General features: G+C 46.0%; 3 protein-coding genes across 3 annotated transcripts; all 3 read right to left on the reverse strand.

The window, feature by feature from the left end:
* Positions 1 to 3,587, reverse strand: LOC146753982 (uncharacterized). Its single transcript, XM_085530745.1, has 2 exons — positions 2,310 to 3,587; positions 1 to 1,902 (listed from the first exon to the last, which is right to left on the reverse strand). Exon 2 carries the CDS (start codon positions 1,683 to 1,685, stop codon positions 201 to 203), a length of 1,485 nt encoding a protein of 494 aa, XP_085386871.1. The 5' UTR covers positions 1,686 to 1,902; positions 2,310 to 3,587; the 3' UTR covers positions 1 to 200.
* A 7,189-nt stretch (positions 3,588 to 10,776) lies between these two features.
* Positions 10,777 to 17,002, reverse strand: LOC146753983 (putative COBW domain-containing protein 7). Its single transcript, XM_085530746.1, has 6 exons — positions 16,707 to 17,002; positions 15,364 to 15,415; positions 14,432 to 14,500; positions 14,264 to 14,329; positions 12,429 to 12,558; positions 10,777 to 11,823 (listed from the first exon to the last, which is right to left on the reverse strand). Exons 2-6 carry the CDS (start codon positions 15,391 to 15,393, stop codon positions 11,750 to 11,752), a joined length of 369 nt encoding a protein of 122 aa, XP_085386872.1. The 5' UTR covers positions 15,394 to 15,415; positions 16,707 to 17,002; the 3' UTR covers positions 10,777 to 11,749.
* A 1,515-nt stretch (positions 17,003 to 18,517) lies between these two features.
* On the reverse strand, positions 18,518 to 22,143 carry LOC146753984 (uncharacterized). The gene is made up of 4 exons (XM_085530070.1): positions 22,129 to 22,143; positions 20,721 to 21,372; positions 19,900 to 19,937; positions 18,518 to 19,166 (listed from the first exon to the last, which is right to left on the reverse strand). The coding sequence occupies exons 1-4, from the start codon at positions 22,141 to 22,143 to the stop codon at positions 19,080 to 19,082; spliced, it is 792 nt and encodes a 263-aa protein (XP_085386196.1). The 3' UTR covers positions 18,518 to 19,079.
* Between the last annotated feature and the right edge of the window lie 66 nt (positions 22,144 to 22,209).

Genomic DNA, 22,209 nt, shown 5'->3' on the forward strand with positions numbered 1-22,209 from the left:
TTTAGAAAAATAGAAAAATTTATTTATAGATAAAAAAATACATATTTAGAAATAGATAAAGAGACACACTTATTTATCTAGAAAAGAAAAAAAAAACGTCTTTTTTGCAGAAGGTGCATTGTCCTTCTTCGACTTGTCGCTAAGGTGAATGAGCTTAGAAGCAATGTCCTGTGGCTTTTCATTCGTCACGCACGCCTTCCCTAAAACCAAGGTACTATTTGCTCGGGCCACAGTGCAGGGCAGTATCGGAACACTAGTCTGGCAGTTGGAAAGCCAGGGCCTTTCACTTCGGCGTTCCGCTTGCTTTTGCCTCTGCTAGGGGACTTCTTCGACTGGGCCCGCTGCTTTTGTCCTTTGGGGCCTACCTCAGCCCAAGATGCCACGGATGTTGCAGACACATACGAGCTGGTAGATTCTTCCTCCTGGGACACTGCAGGCTTCGATGGACTGCCTGAGATAAGGAGGTTCTCACAGCGCTTCAACTTCAGGGAGCGGATGTGCAGCTCCAGGGTCTCGCGCTTCTCATTCAGGAATCGAGACCGACGGATGGGGAAGTATCCGTTAACCAGCTGGGATTTTGATGCCATGGTGCCAGCTGGGCGGGTGCGGGACATCCAACGCTGCCGCCACATGGACTTCCGCAATAACTCAGGTAAGCAGCGAAGCTTTATCTCCAGGCATTTTCTGGCCACGTGCATGGAGAGCTTCCCAAAGGTCTTCGGACCGAGCTGCAGCTTTGAGATGACAGCATGCGCTTTGCTGACGCACTGGCTCCTGGATTTGATGTCAGTCACGCAAAAGCCTGCACAGTCTGTCTGACAGCTGGCATCCTTTATCTTTGATGTGTTGTCTGAGCCAGGAAGCGCTACGGTAGCTGTGGGATGCTCTTGCTCCTTGTCTGCTGCGTGGCTCGGAGGCAAAGCAATCTCTGCCGACTCCTGGGGGCAGCACTGCTTCTGGGGATGCTGCTGTGCCTGAGCCTGGCCCTGGCTGTGAGTCTGAGCCTTCTGCTGGATGGTCTTCCTGGCTTGACCCACGTCCCAGGGCAACAGAATATAGGGGGCGCATGGCATCAGTATGGGGAAATCTCCAGGGCTGGGTACACCACGGTCACTCTTCTGTTTCTTCTTGAGAACGCTGCCTGCAGTGCATTTGCCCTTGGCCTGGGTCTGCCCTGGCTTGATGGGCTTGGGCAGGACATGGCTGCATTGTCTTTCCCGTGCCAGCTGATGGGAGATCAAGAGCAATTTGGGCAGGGCGGCCATGCGCACTTCCAGGCTTTTCCGGGCTATATGGACCGTGAGGGCTCTGTAGGTATCAGCGCACCACAGGCATCCAGTGGGGCAGACTGGCAACAGCTTTGCCTGTGCTCTGCTGGCTACTTTCAAGGAGTCGATGTTGCCTTTTCCAGTGCAGCTTTGGATCTCAGCTGAAGTGCAGCAGTGACATGGCAGGCTGTTCCGCTCCACCAGCTCCTCCAGATCCTTCCAGGCTGCCTGCAGGAAGTCAGGGCCCAGTACAGGCCTGACCTCAGGCAGCTCCGACAGCAGCAGCTGCTGGAGCTCCTGGTCAGCCTTACTGCAGCGCCTCCATGGCTTGCAGTGTTTCTTGGCACCTGTAAAACAGGGAAGGTCACTGAGCCACAGGGCAACAGGAGCTCCAGAGATGCTCTGAGCCAGGCACATCCTTTTTAAATTAAACTATTAAAATTTAGAAGGAACATTGGTGCTGATACATGTGAACGATGAACAGGGCTTAGCTGCTCCCAGAGGCTCAGCCCAGCCTGGAGATGGATGCTCCTGGGCAGGCCTGGGGCATGGGCTGGCCCTCACAGGACCTACCTGGCTTCAGTGCTGCTGCTCGCTGCCACCATTTCCTCAACCGCAAGCGTCGTCTGCCGGCCTGCGGACACACGGACATGGCTCCTGAGTCATGCTCCTGGGTGGTCTCGAAAAACTGCTCCCGACTCCCCCAGCCCCAAATCCCCCAGATGCAAGTCATCCCCACCCTCAAAATATCCCCTACCTGCAGGTTTCGGGCTACAGTGAGCAGGATAACTCCGGCCACAAGAAACATGAGGCCGTAGAGAAGGGCAAGGGTTATAAGGACAACGAGAGAGCTGCTGTCAACCATCGCTAAACGCTGGTCACGACCGCAATGGCAGAGGCGGGTCACCTCTCTGAACTCACAGCTTGAGCACGCTGACACCACAATGCTGCCCACCCGCCCTCGGAATTGTGACACGCTGCGGGGCGGAGCCTGAGCATGGGTTCTCTGCCTCCTCGTGCCCACCCCATGCCTGCACTCACCTCGTGCTGGCTGCCATCCTGTTACCAGGACTGCTCTCGGCTTGGGGAAGTATCAGCTGTGGAAGCACAACACACAGAAGTTGTGAAGCATGACCAGAAAAGAAACTGCCTGTAGCCAGTTAATGAGAGAAAGCTTGTGTGCTCGAACACCACATGCTCACTGTATGCTAAGCAATCAGTGGTAGAAGGGCTTTACAGCTTTATTGCTGCAACCAATCAGAGGAATTATGGTTATGAGAATTACTCTTTTTCCAATAAAGTGTCTCTGCTATTCAATCCTGGAGTGGCTGAGTCCGTTTCTCCCAGTAAACAGTGACACCAATGTGATATCGGGACCAGCACAGCGACGCAGAGAGAGACCTCAGCAGGAGCGGGTCAGCTGGACTGACCTGGGATAAAGAAATCGCTGGTCATTGGAGTGGTGAACACAACCGAGGGCAGGATGGGGTAGAGCACATTTGCTGAAGAACAGGCAATTAGCGGACCCCTCCTGCATATCCTCACTAAGAGAGAGGTTAAGCATTGTGCTGCAAGGGTCTGCTGGCTGATGGCATCGTTCAAAGCCAATGGATTGTTTGCTACAGCTGGCAATACTGTAGCCAGAATATACTACAACAATATAACAACGGGCTGCAGATGCAATTTGGAAAGCTATAGGACAAGGAGGCTGGGATGCATCTCCTTGGGACTCATAGACTTGTGGATGTTCAGATTCCTCAGGTGCTCATGAACCTCATCTTTGCTTACAGTGAGGATGTAGATTCCGAAACCCCCTCCTACCAAACCCAAAGTTTGAGGGCTGTGTGGTGAGCAGTTATCAGAGAAGAGCGAGGCAAAAAAAGTTGCTGAGTTCCTCATCCTTCTCCTCGTCTGTTGTACAGGCCTGCGTGTGTCACTGACAAGGGGGTTACGCCCTCCTGGATTTTCTTTTTCTGGTTGAGGTACATGTAGAAGAGTTACGTGTTCTTTATGGCATCCCTTGTGGAGTTCAATTCAAGCAGGGTTTTGGCTTTCCTGAGCCTATCAACAGGCTCTGACTGATCAGGTGGCCTATAGTAGACACCGCTCACAAGGCTCCCTTTCCTGCCTTGGTCTCTTAACTGTCACCCATATGACTTCTTTAGGGACAGCTCTTCACATTCTGTTCTTTCCTGTGTAGGTAGCAATGCCCACTCCTTCCTTCCTCACCTGTGCCTTCTGAACAGCTTGTAGCCACCAATAGGCACACTCCTAACTTGCGGAATAAAACTCTATAATCCAGAGATGGGTTATAAAGCAGGTATGTTTATTCCAGCGTCGGGTGCAAGGGGGATAGCTCCACCAAACTTGCACCCCGAATTGTAAAATCATGACACAGATATAGGTACATCTAATACAGAGTCAATGATTTCTTGGAGTTCTAATACATAGTCAATAGTTCTTGGAATTCTGATACATATTCAATAGTTCTTTAGCATGCAGACCCCCTCTTGTTCTTATCTGGGGGATGCAACTCCTCTTCTGGTATTTACAGTATCTATTCTCCTCCTTGCCTGATGTCGTCCAGTGAGGTCTCACTCCTTATCTGCATCCTCCCTGCTCTCCCAGGCCCCCCGTTTCTTTTACTTGTTACCTTTAAGTTTCCTTTACTTATTTCTATAATCTACCTTTAAGTTTCCCTTCCTTGTTTCTGTAAACTACCTTTAACTATCCCCCACCTAGCCCCCCTTTCTTCCGAATTCCAGTAGAGCATCTGTTTCCTGCTTCACTGTTCACTCCAGTCAAGATAATCATCCCACCAGGTTTTGGTGACAGCAACTATATTGTGGTTTTACAGGAGCACAGTAGCTTCCAGCTCCTCCAGTTTGTTTCCCAAGCTGTGTGCACTGGTGTAGAAGCTCTTCAGCTGGGTAGCTGGTCTTCTCACTTCCTTAAAAGATAACTCCTTAATTCCTTTTAGGTATTTCCCTTGATTTTCCCCGTTGGCTTCTCCTGTTGCCCCAGCACAGAATCACGGAATCACAGAATCACCAGGACTGGAAAAGACCCATGGGATCGCCCAGTCCAACCATCCACCCATCACCAACAGTTCTCACTAAACCACGTCCCTCAGTACAACTTCTCCCGGGTCTAATTCCTGAAAACTCAGCATGACAGGAGATAAGATCCAGAGGTACTGTGTTTATTCTGGGGTTTAAGGAGACCTGTAAAAAAACAGTAAGTAAAGAGCAGTGGAGGAAACGGTGCTTTGGAAAGGTGATTTCATGTAGGAGATGCTGGGGAGGGTGCAGAGGTCATCAGATCACTGTGATTTGCCTCCGGAACAGCATCTCTGCTTCCTGCAGGGGAAAACGTGCAAATTTGTCACTGAGACAGGTGCCAAGCACATACCCAGCACACAGCGCTGCTCAAGCACTTTGGTTTTGCAGAGGCTGCTCTTCGTAGATGTCGCGGAGTTCTCTCTAGAGCTCACTCCGTGACAGCGGGAACAAACCCGGGCAGGGAAGGAACAAAAGTACCTCCCCTCTCTAACTGCACGGTGCGGCGGCCAGGCCTGGCCCGGCTACGTGCGCTCGGAGGGAGGGGAAGGGAAGGGAGATTGCGATTGGATCTAGGAAGGAAAAATGAAAAAAAAAAAAAGAACGTTCTGAGAACGAGCGGCAGTTTAATGAACCCAATGACACTAAACAACGACGAGAGAGTTTCAACAAAGAGAAAAAAACTAAGTCCCAATCTCACCGGCGGGCTGTGGGAGGCTGAAAGGTACCTCCCATCCGGTGCTGTCCCCTCCCCCCATGCCCATTTAAGGCACCGAAAAGAAAAGCAAAGAGTGGAGGGAAGGGGGTCTGGACCATGCTCTCAGCCCAGGATTTCAATTCTGGGATGCTCCTGTGTGGAGCAGGGTGTCAGTCCCTTCCAGTGCAGGATATTCTGTGATTCTTTAATTCTTAACAGTAACATTATCATGAAGTCGTTCTTTTCACCTTGCATTAGTTCCTGGTTTGTGGAAGTTTCTTCAAGCTACCTAATAGTTATGACACGGTGAATCAGTTCGCCTCTGCTGGTGTCCTGGTTTCAGCTGACGGCCTGTTCCTGGTGCTGTGGGAGCCTGCAGTCCCCTTGCAGTGTCAGGACTTGGTGCTGTGCCTCCAGATGGGTCACAGAGCCCCAAGCTGCACCCAGGGCACGGCCACAGGGGAGGAGAAGCTCCAGCCAACTTGCCGGGGCTTCTCCTTGTCATGAATTAGACCAGTCCGGGGCGGGGGGGTGGGGGGGGAAGCGGCGTAAACAGGAGCGGCGCAAGCAGGAGCCGCAGGGGCGGTTACAAAACCCGGCAGCCCGCTCGACCCCGCTCCCGCACAGCGCCCCTCAGCAACATCCACCTTCCCAAACATTCACAAACTTTCTACAACCAACACAACGAACGAACATTTACAAACTTTTTACAATCCTCATCTGCACGTCCTCCTGTGCAACAGCACAGCTTCCATGCTGAGCCCATCTCCCCCCTCAATCCCCAGGAGGGCCCCCGTAGAGAAAGCTCTTAGGCACTTACTTTAGAAAAATAGAAAAATTTATTTATAGATAAAAAAATACATATTTAGAAATAGATAAAGAGACACACTTATTTATCTAGAAAAGAAAAAAAAACCCGTCTTTTTTGCAGAAGGTGCATTGTCCTTCTTCGACTTGTCGCTAAGGTGAATGAGCTTAGAAGCAATGTCCTGTGGCTTTTCATTCATCACGCACGCCTTCCCTAAAACCAAGGTACTATTTGCTCGGGCCACAGTGCAGGGCAGTATCGGAACACTAGTCTGGCAGTTGGAAAGCCAGGGCCTTTCACTTCGGCGTTCCGCTTGCTTTTGCCTCTGCTAGGGGACTTCTTCGACTGGGCCCGCTGCTTTTGTCCTTTGGGGCCTACCTCAGCCCAAGATGCCACGGATGTTGCAGACACATACGAGCTGGTAGATTCTTCCTCCTGGGACACTGCAGGCTTCGATGGACTGGCTGAGATAAGGAGGTTCTCACAGCGCTTCAACTTCAGGGAGCGGATGTGCAGCTCCAGGGTCTCGCGCTTCTCATTCAGGAATCGAGACCGACGGATGGGGAAGTATCCGTTAACCAGCTGGGATTTTGATGCCATGGTGCCAGCTGGGCGGGTGCGGGACATCCAACGCTGCCGCCACGTGGACTTCCGCACTAACTCAGGTAAGCAGCGAAGCTTTATCTCCAGGCATTTTCTGGCCACGTGCATGGAGAGCTTCCCAAAGGTCTTCGGACCGAGCTGCAGCTTTGAGATGACAGCATGCGCTTTGCTGACGCACTGGCTCCTGGATTTGATGTCAGTCACGCAAAAGCCTGCACAGTCTGTCTGACAGCTGGCATCCTTTATCTTTGATGTGTTGTCTGAGCCAGGAAGCGCTACGGTAGCTGTGGGATGCTCTTGCTCCTTGTCTGCTGCGTGGCTCGGAGGCAAAGCAATCTCTGCCGACTCCTGGGGGCAGCACTGCTTCTGGGGATGCTGCTGTGCCTGAGCCTGGCCCTGGCTGTGAGTCTGAGCCTTCTGCTGGATGGTCTTCCTGGCTTGACCCACGTCCCAGGGCAACAGAATATAGGGGGCGCATGGCATCAGTATGGGGAAATCTCCAGGGCTGGGTACACCACGGTCACTCTTCTGTTTCTTCTTGAGAACGCTGCCTGCAGTGCATTTGCCCTTGGCCTGGGTCTGCCCTGGCTTGATGGGCTTGGGCAGGACATGGCTGCATTGTCTTTCCCGTGCCAGCTGATGGGAGATCAAGAGCAATTTGGGCAGGGCGGCCATGCGCACTTCCAGGCTTTTCCGGGCTATATGGACCGTGAGGGCTCTGTAGGTATCAGCGCACCACAGGCATCCAGTGGGGCAGACTGGCAACAGCTTTGCCTGTGCTCTGCTGGCTACTTTCAAGGAGTCGATGTTGCCTTTTCCAGTGCAGCTTTGGATCTCAGCTGAAGTGCAGCAGTGACATGGCAGGCTGTTCCGCTCCACCAGCTCCTCCAGATCCTTCCAGGCTGCCTGCAGGAAGTCAGGGCCCAGCACAGGCCTGACCTCAGGCAGCTCCGACAGCAGCAGCTGCTGGAGCTCCTGGTCAGCCTTACTGCAGCGGCTCCATGGCTTGCAGTGTTTCTTGGCACCTGTAAAACAGGGAAGGTCACTGAGCCACAGGGCAACAGGAGCTCCAGAGATGCTCTGAGCCAGGCACATCCTTTTTAAATTAAACTATTAAAATTTAGAAGGAACATTGGTGCTGATACATGTGAACGATGAACAGGGCTTAGCTGCTCCCAGAGGCTCAGCCCAGCCTGGAGATGGATGCTCCTGGGCAGGCCTGGGGCATGGGCTGGCCCTCACAGGACCTACCTGGCTTCAGTGCTGCTGCTCGCTGCCACCATTTCCTCAACCGCAAGCGTCGTCTGCCGGCCTGCGGACACACGGACATGGCTCCTGAGTCATGCTCCTGGGTGGTCTCGAAAAACTGCTCCCGACTCCCCCAGCCCCAAATCCCCCAGATGCAAGTCATCCCCACCCTCAAAATATCCCCTACCTGCAGGTTTCGGGCTACAGTGAGCAGGATAACTCCGGCCACAAGAAACATGAGGCCGTAGAGAAGGGCAAGGGTTATAAGGACAACGAGAGAGCTGCTGTCAACCATCGCTAAACGCTGGTCACGACCGCAATGGCAGAGGCGGGTCACCTCTCTGAACTCACAGCTTGAGCACGATGACACCACAATGCTGCCCACCCGCCCTCGGAATTGTGACACGCTGCGGGGCGGAGCCTGAGCATGGGTTCTCTGCCTCCTCGTGCCCACCCCATGCCTGCACTCACCTCGTGCTGGCTGCCATCCTGTTACCAGGACTGCTCTCGGCTTGGGGAAGTATCAGCTGTGGAAGCACAACACACAGAAGTTGTGAAGCATGACCAGAAAAGAAACTGCCTGTAGCCAGTTAATGAGAGAAAGCTTGTGTGCTCGAACACCACATGCTCACTGTATGCTAAGCAATCAGTGGTAGAAGGGCTTTACAGCTTTATTGCTGCAACCAATCAGAGGAATTATGGTTATGAGAATTACTCTTTTTCCAATAAAGTGTCTCTGCTATTCAATCCTGGAGTGGCTGAGTCCGTTTCTCCCAGTAAACAGTGACACCAATGTGATATCGGGACCAGCACAGCGACGCAGAGAGAGACCTCAGCAGGAGCGGGTCAGCTGGACTGACCTGGGATAAAGAAATCGCTGGTCATTGGAGTGGTGAACACAACCGAGGGCAGGATGGGGTAGAGCACATTTGCTGAAGAACAGGCAATTAGCGGACCCCTCCTGCATATCCTCACTAAGAGAGAGGTTAAGCATTGTGCTGCAAGGGTCTGCTGGCTGATGGCATCGTTCAAAGCCAATGGATTGTTTGCTACAGCTGGCAATACTGTAGCCAGAATATACTACAACAATATAACAACGGGCTGCAGATGCAATTTGGAAAGCTATAGGACAAGGAGGCTGGGATGCATCTCCTTGGGACTCATAGACTTGTGGATGTTCAGATTCCTCAGGTGCTCATGAACCTCATCTTTGCTTACAGTGAGGATGTAGATTCCGAAACCCCCTCCTACCAAACCCAAAGTTTGAGGGCTGTGTGGTGAGCAGTTATCAGAGAAGAGCGAGGCAAAAAAAGTTGCTGAGTTCCTCATCCTTCTCCTCGTCTGTTGTACAGGCCTGCGTGTGTCACTGACAAGGGGGTTACGCCCTCCTGGATTTTCTTTTTCTGGTTGAGGTACATGTAGAAGAGTTACGTGTTCTTTATGGCATCCCTTGTGGAGTTCAATTCAAGCAGGGTTTTGGCTTTCCTGAGCCTATCAACAGGCTCTGACTGATCAGGTGGCCTATAGTAGACACCGCTCACAAGGCTCCCTTTCCTGCCTTGGTCTCTTAACTGTCACCCATATGACTTCTTTAGGGACAGCTCTTCACATTCTGTTCTTTCCTGTGTAGGTAGCAATGCCCACTCCTTCCTTCCTCACCTGTGCCTTCTGAACAGCTTGTAGCCACCAATAGGCACACTCCTAACTTGCGGAATAAAACTCTATAATCCAGAGATGGGTTATAAAGCAGGTATGTTTATTCCAGCGCCGGGTGCAAGGGGGATAGCTCCACCAAACTTGCACCCCGAATTGTAAAATCGTGACACAGATATAGGTACATCTAATACAGAGTCAATGATTTCTTGGAGTTCTAATACATAGTCAATAGTTCTTGGAATTCTGATACATATTCAATAGTTCTTTAGCATGCAGACCCCCTCTTGTTCTTATCTGGGGGATGCAACTCCTCTTCTGGTATTTACAGTATCTATTCTCCTCCTTGCCTGATGTCGTCCAGTGAGGTCTCACTCCTTATCTGCATCCTCCCTGCTCTCCCAGGCCCCCCGTTTCTTTTACTTGTTACCTTTAAGTTTCCTTTACTTATTTCTATAATCTACCTTTAAGTTTCCCTTCCTTGTTTCTGTAAACTACCTTTAACTATCCCCCACCTAGCCCCCCTTTCTTCCGAATTCCAGTAGAGCATCTGTTTCCTGCTTCACTGTTCACTCCAGTCAAGATAATCATCCCACCAGGTTTTGGTGACAGCAACTATATTGTGGTTTTACAGGAGCACAGTAGCTTCCAGCTCCTCCAGTTTGTTTCCCAAGCTGTGTGCACTGGTGTAGAAGCTCTTCAGCTGGGTAGCTGGTCTTCTCACTTCCTTAAAAGATAACTCCTTAATTCCTTTTAGGTATTTCCCTTGATTTTCCCTGTTGGCTTCTCCTGTTGCCCCAGCACAGAATCACGGAATCACAGAATCACCAGGACTGGAAAAGACCCATGGGATCGCCCAGTCCAACCATCCACCCATCACCAACAGTTCTCACTAAACCACGTCCCTCAGTACAACTTCTCCCAGGTCTAATTCCTGAAAACTCAGCATGACAGGAGATAAGATCCAGAGGTACTGTGTTTATTCTGGGGTTTAAGGAGACCTGTAAAAAAACAGTAAGTAAAGAGCAGTGGAGGAAACGGTGCTTTGGAAAGGTGATTTCATGTAGGAGATGCTGGGGAGGGTGCAGAGGTCATCAGATCACTGTGATTTGCCTCCGGAACAGCATCTCTGCTTCCTGCAGGGGAAAACGTGCAAATTTGTCACTGAGACAGGTGCCAAGCACATACCCAGCACACAGCGCTGCTCAAGCACTTTGGTTTTGCAGAGGCTGCTCTTCGTAGATGTCGCGGAGTTCTCTCTAGAGCTCACTCCGTGACAGCGGGAACAAACCCGGGCAGGGAAGGAACAAAAGTACCTCCCCTCTCTAACTGCACGGTGCGGCGGCCAGGCCTGGCCCGGCTACGTGCGCTCGGAGGGAGGGGAAGGGAAGGGAGATTGCCATTGGATCTAGGAAGGAAAAATGAAAAAAAAGAACGATGTGAGAATGAACGGCAGTTTAATGAACCCAATGACACTAAACAACGACGAGAGAGTTTCAACAAGGAGAAAAAAACAAATTCCCAATCTCACCGCGGGCTGTGGGAAGCGAGAAGCTTCCAACCATGCCGCCTCCTCTCAGAGAATTGGGCGAAACCCCGTCCTCTCCCCCCATGCCCATTTAAGGCACCGAAAAGAAAAGCAAAGAGGGGAGGGGAGGGGGTCTGGACCATGCTCTCAGCCCAGGATTTCAATTCTGGGGTGCTCCTGTGTGGAGCAGGGTGTCAGCCCCTTCCAGTGCAGGATATTCTGTGATTCTTCGATTCTTAACAGTAACATTATCATGAAGTCGTTCTTTTCACCTTGCATTAGTTCCTGGTTTGTGGAAGCTTCTCCAAGCTCCCTAATACTTATGACACAATGAATCAGTTCACCTCTGCTGGTGTCCTGGTTTCAGCTGGACAGAGCTGATTTTCTTCCCAGTGTCTGGTACGATGCTGTTTTGGCTTAAGGAGAAAAACAATGTTGGTAGCACACCGGTATGTCACCTGTTGCTGACCAGCACCTCGGACTGTCCTGCCAGCAAGGGGCTGCTGCTGACACAAAGAGCTAGAACGGGACAGAACCAGAACCACATCTTTACTACCATACATACTGTAATTCATGGCCTCTTTTCACATACAAAAGTAACAGGTCTTTTTGCCTACTGGTACTTCTGCAAAGCCAAATGAATTCACCGGCATAAATTAAGCCTAATTCAAGATGCTAGAATCTTTTTGTGTTTAATCTAGACCATAAGAGCCAACCTTTCAACAGTAGGTGAGCTGGGATTCTTAGCAGGGCTCAGGAGTTTAACTGTGCAGTAGACTGGAAGCAGAAAAAGGTACTACTACAACATGGTGTGTCATTCAGTCCTTCTTATCACAAAAACTTGCAGATTTAAGCACAAGACTTCATCCTGTTTATAGTCCAGTGTCAACTGTTCTCATGCTTGTCTGTCACAGTTCCTATGAATACTTCTTTGATAATCTCTTTATTCAGGTTCCTACCTGCAAAGAGAAAAAAGATTAGCTAATTGTATTGTAGAGCATATTACAAAAATCCATTCCTGCAAGCAGAAGCCTGTAAGGTTTCTCACCAGAGAAGATACTTACTCTACCAATGAGTTAAAATAGTACTTTATCAAAACTAAGCTGCAGGAAACCACATTAATTTTATTTACAAAAACAGATTTCAAGAAATACGCAACTCAGCATTTTAAGATTTTCCGAAACGAACCTGACTTTGTACGCACTAAATGACTTCATCATCTTCACAGTTATTGATTATGTGATCAAATACTCAAAGCATTCCCACGAACGTATTAGCAATTATTTGTTTTTAAAATAATCCCCAGTATGCTTACATAATTTCTGAGTACCTGGTATTTTATTTTATTCAACTACAAAGGACAGCACAGCTGCTCTCAGCTGCTTTAAGAAAGTGCAGGGGGGTTTCATGGACAGAGCATGCACTGAAGGTTACACAGAACATCATAACTGCAGTTACTCTGACTAGTACGGGGTGGCTGCTTCTCACTGAACAGGTTAACTGGACTGCTGCTGAAAGAAAAAGCTCCTTAAAGTTACAGAAAAAGGCACAAAGTTACTCATACCAATTAAAACGAGTCTATTGGTTCTTTTTTCATCTTCATTCCATTCTGTTGCAGTCTCTTCCAGACCATACAGCTCATGGACACCTTGGACTATCTCTTGATGAGATTTGCCTTGAATAGATACGAGTCCCTTACCAGAAAAATAACTGTTAGAGTATATAAACAAACCTTTAAAAACAAAACACGTATAGGGGAAATAAATAAATAAATAAATAACAACAAAAACTTTACAAGTACACAAAGCAGGGAAAAGCCTCTGACAAATATGCAGAGGTTGATCAAAATAACAATGCAACAGAGTCATCTCTTGTAACAACCATTCTTACAATTAATAATTATACTTTGCTATACTCTGCCTTCAGCTTCTGATTTGGACGGTTACCTGGAATATTTGTGCAAATTTAAATGTCATCTCTTACCATGCCACTTTGATTGTATGTATGATATATGTCTCTATGAAAGCCTCATCACCTGTGCAAGGTGATGTAAAATAGGCAAAAATGCTGAGTCTGTTCCCACTGAGCTCTCATGCTTAACACTTACACTGTCTTGAAACAGAATCTCTGAATAGCAGAGAAAGAACAAATATCTGGGTGGTGAAATGACTAGCAATGGAATTAACAATGGAATACTTTCAAAACTAAGTCCATTAACTCTTTATTCATTAACTCTTTATTTCATTAACTTATTAAATTGTGTGCCCCGGTGGCGCAGTGGTTAAAGACGCCGCCTTGCAACACTGGGGCCCGGGGTTCGAATCCCCCTGTGGCGCAAGTGGTAGAAGTGCCGCTCTGCTACACAGAGGCTCGAATCCCGGGGGCTGGACTCGATGATCTCTAAGGTCCCTTCCAACCTGCACGAAACTATGAAACTATGAAACTCACATGCCAAACGTTGCACTAAAAGAGTTTTCATCACTTGAAAACTGTCTAAAATAGAATGTAAATATTACTTGGATCCCAAAGCTCAGTACAACAGAAGCATTCTTCTAATCAGCAGTACAGCTAATGAGTACAACAGACAGCTTGAAGTGCATCAGCACTGCCGGCTTTATGCTGCTGTTGTTCTACTTGTCAAGAAATAAACCTTTCTTCCAGTGAAGTAGAAATAATTACCTTGCTGCCTGTGACACACATATGTTCTCAGGAAACAAATCACAGCACATTTGATTGTTTTCCTTAGACCTTGTCTAATCATACAGTCGACTTTTTTATCATTTACTTAGCTTTGTGGTTTAAGGAAAATGAAAGTACATCCTCAAGCATCACCAACGTTCACCTCAGAACTATGCAATGAATCGTACACGGGGATGAATACACTTATGTGTAAATCACATCTTTAAAACTGCAGTCTGATGTAATAAAAAAATTTTAGGTGGACCATCACTAGCATGGTGCTGCATTGTTACACTCAATTAAACTTCTGTTTATTATGCCAATAACTGTAATCATGGACAGAAACCTGTAACTACATCCCTAGCTAAGGAGCCATCTAGGTGAAATGGATGAGACCTTTCAGAGCAAAGGAGGGGAAAACAACATCACCTCCTTTCACTTATGTCCTGATCATTAATCCTGTCCCACTCATGTTTGGGACTGCAAGTCTCCCCTTTCACTACACAGCAAGTAGTACTGTGGTTTGCTTCTCTGTCAGATTCCTTGAGTGGTCTCATTGGCCAGCAGCTATTTAAGTGTCTCTACAGGGATCAATGACAAACTGATGTTCTCTCTTTTGTCTGCTCTTTGACCTGTATGTGGCTGACAATACGCTGCAGTATCTTTCCATTTAAAAAGAGGGAAAGCACAAAACAAAGAGGTTGGGAGTTTCAGGCAAACCTTCAGTCTTATGACATCCATGGTACATCCAGTCCTATCTTTCACATTCTTTTCCCACAGAAGATTCTACAAAGAGGAAAAATATTTTCACAAACAGAACAGCGTAAGATGATTTTCTACAAAAGGACACAATGATTTCACACTTGACTGCGATGTATTCATATTTACCTGTATAAAGAGATTAAGGTTTTCTTCCTTAATACTTCCTAGGACTTCAAGTGTTACTGTCACTATGTCCTGTAAATGGAAAGACACACAAGACAGACAAGATAGACGCTTAAAAGCAGCATTTAGCACAGAACTGCTTATACTCTAAAGGAGTGACAGGCCAGACCCTTTCCCCTTCAATTATTTATTAAAAATCAAAACCACAAAACAGACAAAATACTGTATTTTCTCTCTAAATAAAACACAATCACCAAGATAAAAATGCAATTTAAACTGTAATATGCAAGGATTGTTTTATTGCACAGAGCAAGAGAGAAGATTCTACCCTGACATAAATAAAAGCTGGATTACATATCTGGAAAAACAAAGCACTTCACATTACTAACCTTCTAGCACACGTGCGATTATAGGATTTATATCAAATTTGTAGGAAAACCTAATTCACTGTTACAGGTTGATCTGTTGATTTTCTGTGTGAAAACAAAGGGAAGCACTCACAGAATGTGTCTCTCTAACACCTTAATTCATACAAAGTTGTGAACAGAAACTCCCCAATATCTACAAACACTGACCTACGGGATAAATACCAGGTGTAAGTATAGGGCTCAATTCTCAAATCTCAATTGCTCAATAAGGGCAAATATTGAAAAGAATAGTATTACTTGTCTATTGTAGTAATGCTCTCCATGTACAAGAACACTGTTTCCAACAACAGAACTCTTAAGCCATATTTGAAAGCAGAACTCAGTATATACATTTACTATCTATCTCTATCAAAGTACATGGCATTCAGTGTAATATTCCAGAGATCTTAAACATACGATTCTCTATCTGAAACCTTCTGAAAAAATAAGATGATTAGTATGCCATGGTTGCAGTTATCCTGAACTATCTTCTAACAGCGAGACTGAAGCAGTGCTTGCTGTAATTACCTTGTCGAGATGTGCATCTGTTGTCTTCATACTCTCGAATTTTTTCTGCAAGCTCTAAACAAGCAGATGTTGCATTTGCACTGGATGGATGCAGTGTCATTATCTCAAACAAGATCTACACAAACTCTTCAGTACTGCAGACCAAAACTAAAGTGCTGTTATCAAAGTAATTTTCAACTGTTAATTCAGCTTTAATCTCAGAATAGTTATGTTTAATTATGTTTGTTTGATCTTACAAATGATCTGTGATAGGAAGTCTGCCATAGCTTAACTGCTGGAATTCCACTGTCAATTCTCTAATTTGACTATAGTAATGTACAGAACAATTACGGATTTCCTTTCTAGACTAGGAAAAAAATTCTGACCTATGAGTGATAAAGCAAGGAGTGACCTATTGGATGGTCATTTCTGGTTGGATTCAAGCTGTCCTTGGGCCAAGAGAGTCTGTTATGGTTAGAAACGCTTTGTTCTAACTCAGCTGTCAGTGTCTTACAAGAAAGACTTAGGAGACCCATTTTCACAACAAGGCTAGGAGTACGACTTACTAACTTTTAACCATCATAGAGTAAGTTGCCATGGACTTCTATATACATTTTACACTCTTACATCTTTATAAAACAAAAAAGTAACTTCTGACATCTGTGGGATGATTTGTTGGGCATCACTTTTTGAAACTATGTTAGGAAGTAAAAAATGAACAAAGCCATTGCTTCTAAGAGTAAAATGTGCAGTATAAAATGAAGTGAAATACTATACACCACTTTCTACTTAACTCATTCCCAAAGCTAATTCCCACTGCACACTGTGCAGTGTTTGCTAATTTAAAGCTGAGCCTCTTAGTCATAAAAGAACCAGAGGACATAACGGATCCAGGAACACGCTGAACAACATTTCCAAGGCTTAGGTTGTTGTGGAACTCAAGAGTTTCCTGTGAAAACTAAGGTCTCCAGTTCATCACAATGTAAAGCAAGAAAAAAATTAAATCCTCTGAGTTTTAAGAGAACCAGAAAAAAGCACTGAGATCTTCCTGATTACTAGTAGTACTAATGGACAACTTAAAGCCTCAACAAGGGAAACGGGGGGAAAACGCCAAACAATCATGGGTGCTTTGGCTCTCATTTCATTTTACAAACCCTACAATCTTTTGCTGCATGTATCTCAAGTGGAAAAACATCCTCTTTCTATTACTTCTTACTCTTACTGAGAATTGTAAACCAGTGTCTGAACTAGAACATGGAACAGAAATTCAGATGCAGACGCTGCCTAAATGTAAATGTATCTACTTCATGCGTGTATCTATGCAATGAGCATTACTTTTAATAAAAGTGAACTTACTGTCATACCTGATTCCAGATAGACTGTCAAAAGCATGCAGGTCCAGCACATTGGAAAGATCAACTCTGCACAGATAGGGAGAGAAAGAAAGCTTTGTATTTTCACTGCATGTAACAATTATGTGTACTGAAGCTTCGATTACTCATTTTTAAACATATAAATAATTGTCCATGTTTGTTGTTTTTTTTTCCTGATCTCTTATTCCAATGCAAAGCACCAGAAGCTAGCCCTATTTTCACATGTCAGCAGTCAGTGCTATCTACCATGGAGTAAAGCAGCTTTCAGCTGCACAGTAATATGGGAGCATAAAAAGAGAATTTTAGTGAATACAGTTAAAAAATAAATTAATACTAAACAAACAAACAAACAAACAAACAAAAACCACACAAGAATCTGTTTTCTGAAAGATGTGATTTGTATTGGATGCCTAAGTGTTATCTAATTCTCTGATGGGAACAATCGTTCTGTACCTCTTTGAACACAAGCACACATTAAAACACAGTACAGGTAGGTATGCATGTGCACAGCCAACAGATCATAATGAAAGCTTTGTAAAAATAATGTCAGTGGGACAGGATTTGGTACTTGTTGGAATACAGGTTAATCTAATACCTCGACCTTTGTGTCTCCAAAATTTCAACAAGTCCATTTATTGACCTAAAACAAATAGAAAAAAGCAAAATGAGGTGCAAACGCAACTGTAATATATCGATTGAACAGTTTAACAATGTAGAGCAATACAAGAAACATAACGACATCTCTCACACTGTTACTCAATGTTTTACAGTCCAAGAGGCATCAAGAAAAAGTTTGCTTTTGTGACATTTTATATCCGAACCAAGGTCAAAATTCACAACTTCTGACAATAAAATATTACTACTGAACATTGCATTTGTCTTCTCCCAGTACAAACTGCAAAGTTAAGAATTCTCAAGAGTCTGAACCACAAATAACGTTGCTAAGTATTTCTCAATATTCCATTTTGTCTGTCAGGGTACTGAGAAAGATGGAACACACCTTTGAACACTGGTTTGATTCAGCCCATTGGTTCTTTTACATCCATGACAATTATTCAGATATCTTCCATACCCCTTTATATTTGCTAATAAACATGTATGGACTACCAGACATTGCCCCCCGTAGTTAACTCAGACAAATGGCAACAGCTGCCCAATAGTATAAGAATGTGAGCACTTAAGACAAAGGTCTATTATAAGGCATTTTTTAGGCCTAATTTAGCCAAGGAAACGGTGTGGAATTGCACCAGACGAGGGTCAGCTTGGGTATTAGGAGAAGGTTCTTCACCAGAGGGCGGTAGACATGGAACAGCCCCAAGCAGCCAGAGTTCAAGGAACATTTGGAGAAAGCTCTCAGACATAGAATTGGAATTTTGGGTGGTCTTGAGTAGAGCCAGAGGTTGGAGTCAGTGGTCCTTGAAGGTTCCTTCCAACTTAAGAGCATTCTTTGATTCTATTCTATAATTCTACACTTCTGAGCAGGTAACATCAAATCTTACTTAGGCAAGCTGGTAAGACTGTGGAAGCACATAAATGCACTGGAAACATCTCCAGAAAGGGGCAGACTCTTTTTCACTGCTTTCTCACTGCTCTTTTTCACTACACGATCTGTTGGAACAATCATGAGATCTAATTTCTAATAACATTTGAGCATGTACAATGTCACGGTTATACCAGAAATTTCATACCTGACAGTTGTTCTGACTTTATTCAATTCTTCCCTTGACACCAAATCCGTTTTATTGACGATTACAAGATCAGCTAATGCAACCTGCCTATGCATTTGGAAAAAGAAAAAAGAACACCTTGAACAAGCAGTTTTTTGTAAGGCAGAAGCAGTATGTCTCTCATAGCACTGTAAAATTACTAGATTGTTAGTACAGGAAGGCAAACATTAACCAAACCATCAGCCAACTAAAACATCGTGGAATGACTACAGTATTAGCTTCTTTAGGTTACTTGTGGCTTGTGCATTTCAGTAGACAAAAGTAGCAGCAGCCAGTGACATGAAAGACAAGCCATGGCCACTGAAATGTTTACAAGCACAGCATGCTGAGGCTTTTTCACTGCTAGCAAAAATGTATAGCTAATGGTGAGGAGACTATACTGAAAACTGTTTTTGTAGCTGAAAGTTGAGCTTCTTTCAACCTGTTATTTCTACTCTATCTGTTGTAGTTTCCATGGAAAAAAAAGAGGAGGCATTATTTTCAGATCAACCTACTTATTAGAAAATTCATATCTAAGCAGAATGATCAAATGAAGTACAGAGTAAGTTTTGTTTTCTACCTTTGTTTAAAAGCAAGGGAGGGGAAAACCTTAGAAAAGAAAAAGAATCAATTTTGAATGATCTTCCGCACAGTGCAGTCACTGACTATGATTAAAAAAGTGGTTTTGATATCCATACCGAGACGCTTCGTTGACAAGGCCTTCTGGCTTCTCCTCTCTCAAGTGCTAGACAATAATTAAAACAACTGGATTAAGCATGTTTAAAAAATGCTCAAATTAATTTGCATTTAAACTATGCCAAAATCATTTTACACAATGTATGATTTTCATTCATACCGCTTAAGTTACTACATTGTAAGGAACTGTTTTTATGGCCAACTATCAATGAAAAAGCTAGAAATGAAAAACTATTTCTGCACTTACCAATCCTCACTGTTCTGTAGGTCTGTTCTTCCAGTACACTTTACTTAGATGCCTCTGTTACCTGACATTTTATTCTACTTCCAGGCAACTAAATCATCTGTTAATCCGATCCAGTATGTAGTAGTCCAACCCTCTAACCTCTCCTCCCCGTAGCTGCCATTACAGTCATTCAATTATAAAAAAACCTAGAACAAAACTATTGTCGTGAACCTGCTTTACCAGGATTGGACTTGATGATCCCCAGTTGTCCATTCCAACCCCCACAGTTCTGAGATTCCATGAATCACATGTCAAGTAACCTGACAACTCTTTGCAGAGATGCTGCTGCATTGGTAAGAAGCTGAAAATTGCATGCTTATCAGTTCTTTGTTCCTGTTCAAAACACAGTACTAGTGAGCCACAATAAACGAAATATATCCTTATTTGTTCTAAGAATTAAAGCAATTGTAAAAAAAATTAACCAAAATGAACATCATTGCAACAGCTGTTCTGGGTAGCAGTTTATCTAAAACATGTGGGAAATCCAGTATCATACCTGCAATCCATGCTTTGCATAAACAACAGATACAATACCTAAAGGGAGAACATTAAAATGGAGTAAAACCATTAGCTGCTTTAAGCACTCCTTTCCACACAACTATCATCACATTTGAAATCATTTATAGTATTTTCAGAACTCCCAGCATATCCCAGCACAGCACTTGTAACCTGATTAGTTTGCCTTATTAACTCATACCTGTAGCTAAAAAAAGTCCACCAAACTAGGCTAGAGAAATTCTTATTTTTTGCTTGTTTTGGTGAATTGAAAAAGCTCTTCCAGTACAGAAGCAACAAAACAAGTAACTGGACCTCTGACAAGAAATCTGAGGATATGAAAACCAAGATTACGTCTCTAAATAACAGTCATTAAATTACCTGACTTGCAACCTTAAGTCACTTGTTACCACACTCGTGTCAGAGATATGTTCTTACTCCTCCTGCTGCTAGTAATACGGATCAATGACAGTCTCTAAGACAAAGTTCTCCCACAAATTCCATAGCAATGCAAAAATTTATTTGAAATACAACCAAGATTCTTGAGTGAAATGATAGAACCTAGAACAAAACTATTGTCGTGAACCTGCTTTAGCAGGATTGGACTTGATGATCCCCAGTTGTCCATTCCAACCCCCACAGTTCTGAGATTCCATGAATCTCAGAATATCAAGTCACATACGACTCTGAGACAGGCACCTCCTTTCTAAATAAAACTCTTAAAGGTTAAAAGGAACATTGGTGCTGATATATGTGAACCATGAACAGGGCTCAGCTGCTTTATCTCCAGGCATTTTCTGGCCATGTGCATGGAGAGCTTACCCCGTTGGCCGCGGCCATCTGGACGACGATCTCGATGGCCGTCTTGCTCAAGTAGCGGCCGTCGCTGCCCACCACCATGGTGCAGCCCTGGCGGTCGCGGAGATCGACGGAGGAGAGCAGGCTCTGCACGAAGCTGGGCAGGTAGTTGCGCTGGCTCTCCAAGAGCCCCGTGGGGCGCCGCAGCCCCCCGCCGCCCGTCGGCCGCTGGTCCTCGTAGGGCGTCGTCTGCACCGTCAGCACCGGGATGGGGTTCCTCTCCATAGCGATGCCCGGTGCCGCCCGCCCGGCCGCGGCTCCACTGCGGAGCGGCGGCCTCACACAGGCTCCCGGTCGGAGCCAACGGCGGGGCGAAGAGAGGCGGTTCCGTCCGCCTCAGCGGCGCGGGCTCGGGCTCCCTGACGGCCGGCCCCCGCGGGACGGAGGCGGGTCGGCTCGCCCCTCGGAGGCCCGGGGGGCGGTGGGACAGCGGCGCAGCGGGGGTGCCTGGGAGGGCGCGGGGTCGCGCCGCCCCTTCCCCGTTCGGCGGAGCCCCGCCGGCGCCGCGCTGCGCGCAGGGACGCGCGGGACTTCCCAGAGCCGTGCCGTCTGCAGGATGCCCACTGCTCCCAAGGCTGATCCCAGGGAGCCCTCCTGCTGGAGGGGACACCTCCCTCTAGACCAGCTTGCTCAAAGCCTGCTCACGCTTCTTTTCATGCAGTCTAGGCTACTGTTGGCCTTCTGGGCTGCAAGCACGCATTGCCAGCTCATATTGAATCTTACCTCAACCCACAGCCCCACAGCCCTCTCCTCAGGGCTGCTCTCAAGCCATTTCTCTGCCCAACATGTATCTGTACTCAACGCAGGGGCAGGAAAAAAAGGTTCAGACAAGCTTAAGAGTGATGACTTCAGGGATGCCACATCTGTTTTTCCCAGTGCTTTCTCTTCATCAAAGGTATGTTATGACACAGCCTTCTTTATCTTCCATCACCCTTTCCCAGGAGTGCTGCAGGCCATGTTTCCTGCACACTGATACTTGGGCACAATGCAGCCTTCCACGTTTAACATTCATAGCTTTCCTTTTTCTTTTTCTTTTTTTTTTTTTTTTTTTTCTGCTACCTTATTGCACTGTCTTATCAGAGCTTGTGTACTCCAACAGCCATCAACAAAACTATCTTTTAATGTGGCAAAGATGAGGTATCAGGCTGGACAGTTCTTCAAAACACATAAATTGCTCCCGGTACCTACAGAGCTACAGAGTAGCAGCACAGCATGCGTGGTCTATAACAGAAGTGAGCATTTCATACACCAGCATCCATCTGCAGCTTTCACGTTCTTCAAATACTGAAGTGTTCTTTTCACTTAGCTAATTAAATTCACCCTCCTTCACTGATGGTGGTAGCAGAAAGCACAAGTTTAGCTCCTAACGTACCTTGGATGTCGTCATCCCATGTCGCAGTGGTGTCAGTAAAATCCTTCAACAAAAAGCTGAAGACAAAATTCTCTTCATTTT

This window comes from Coturnix japonica, chromosome Z (assembly GCF_054131305.1).
Source record: "Coturnix japonica strain WE chromosome Z, WE-NBRP24, whole genome shotgun sequence".
NCBI lineage: Eukaryota > Metazoa > Chordata > Aves > Galliformes > Phasianidae > Coturnix > Coturnix japonica.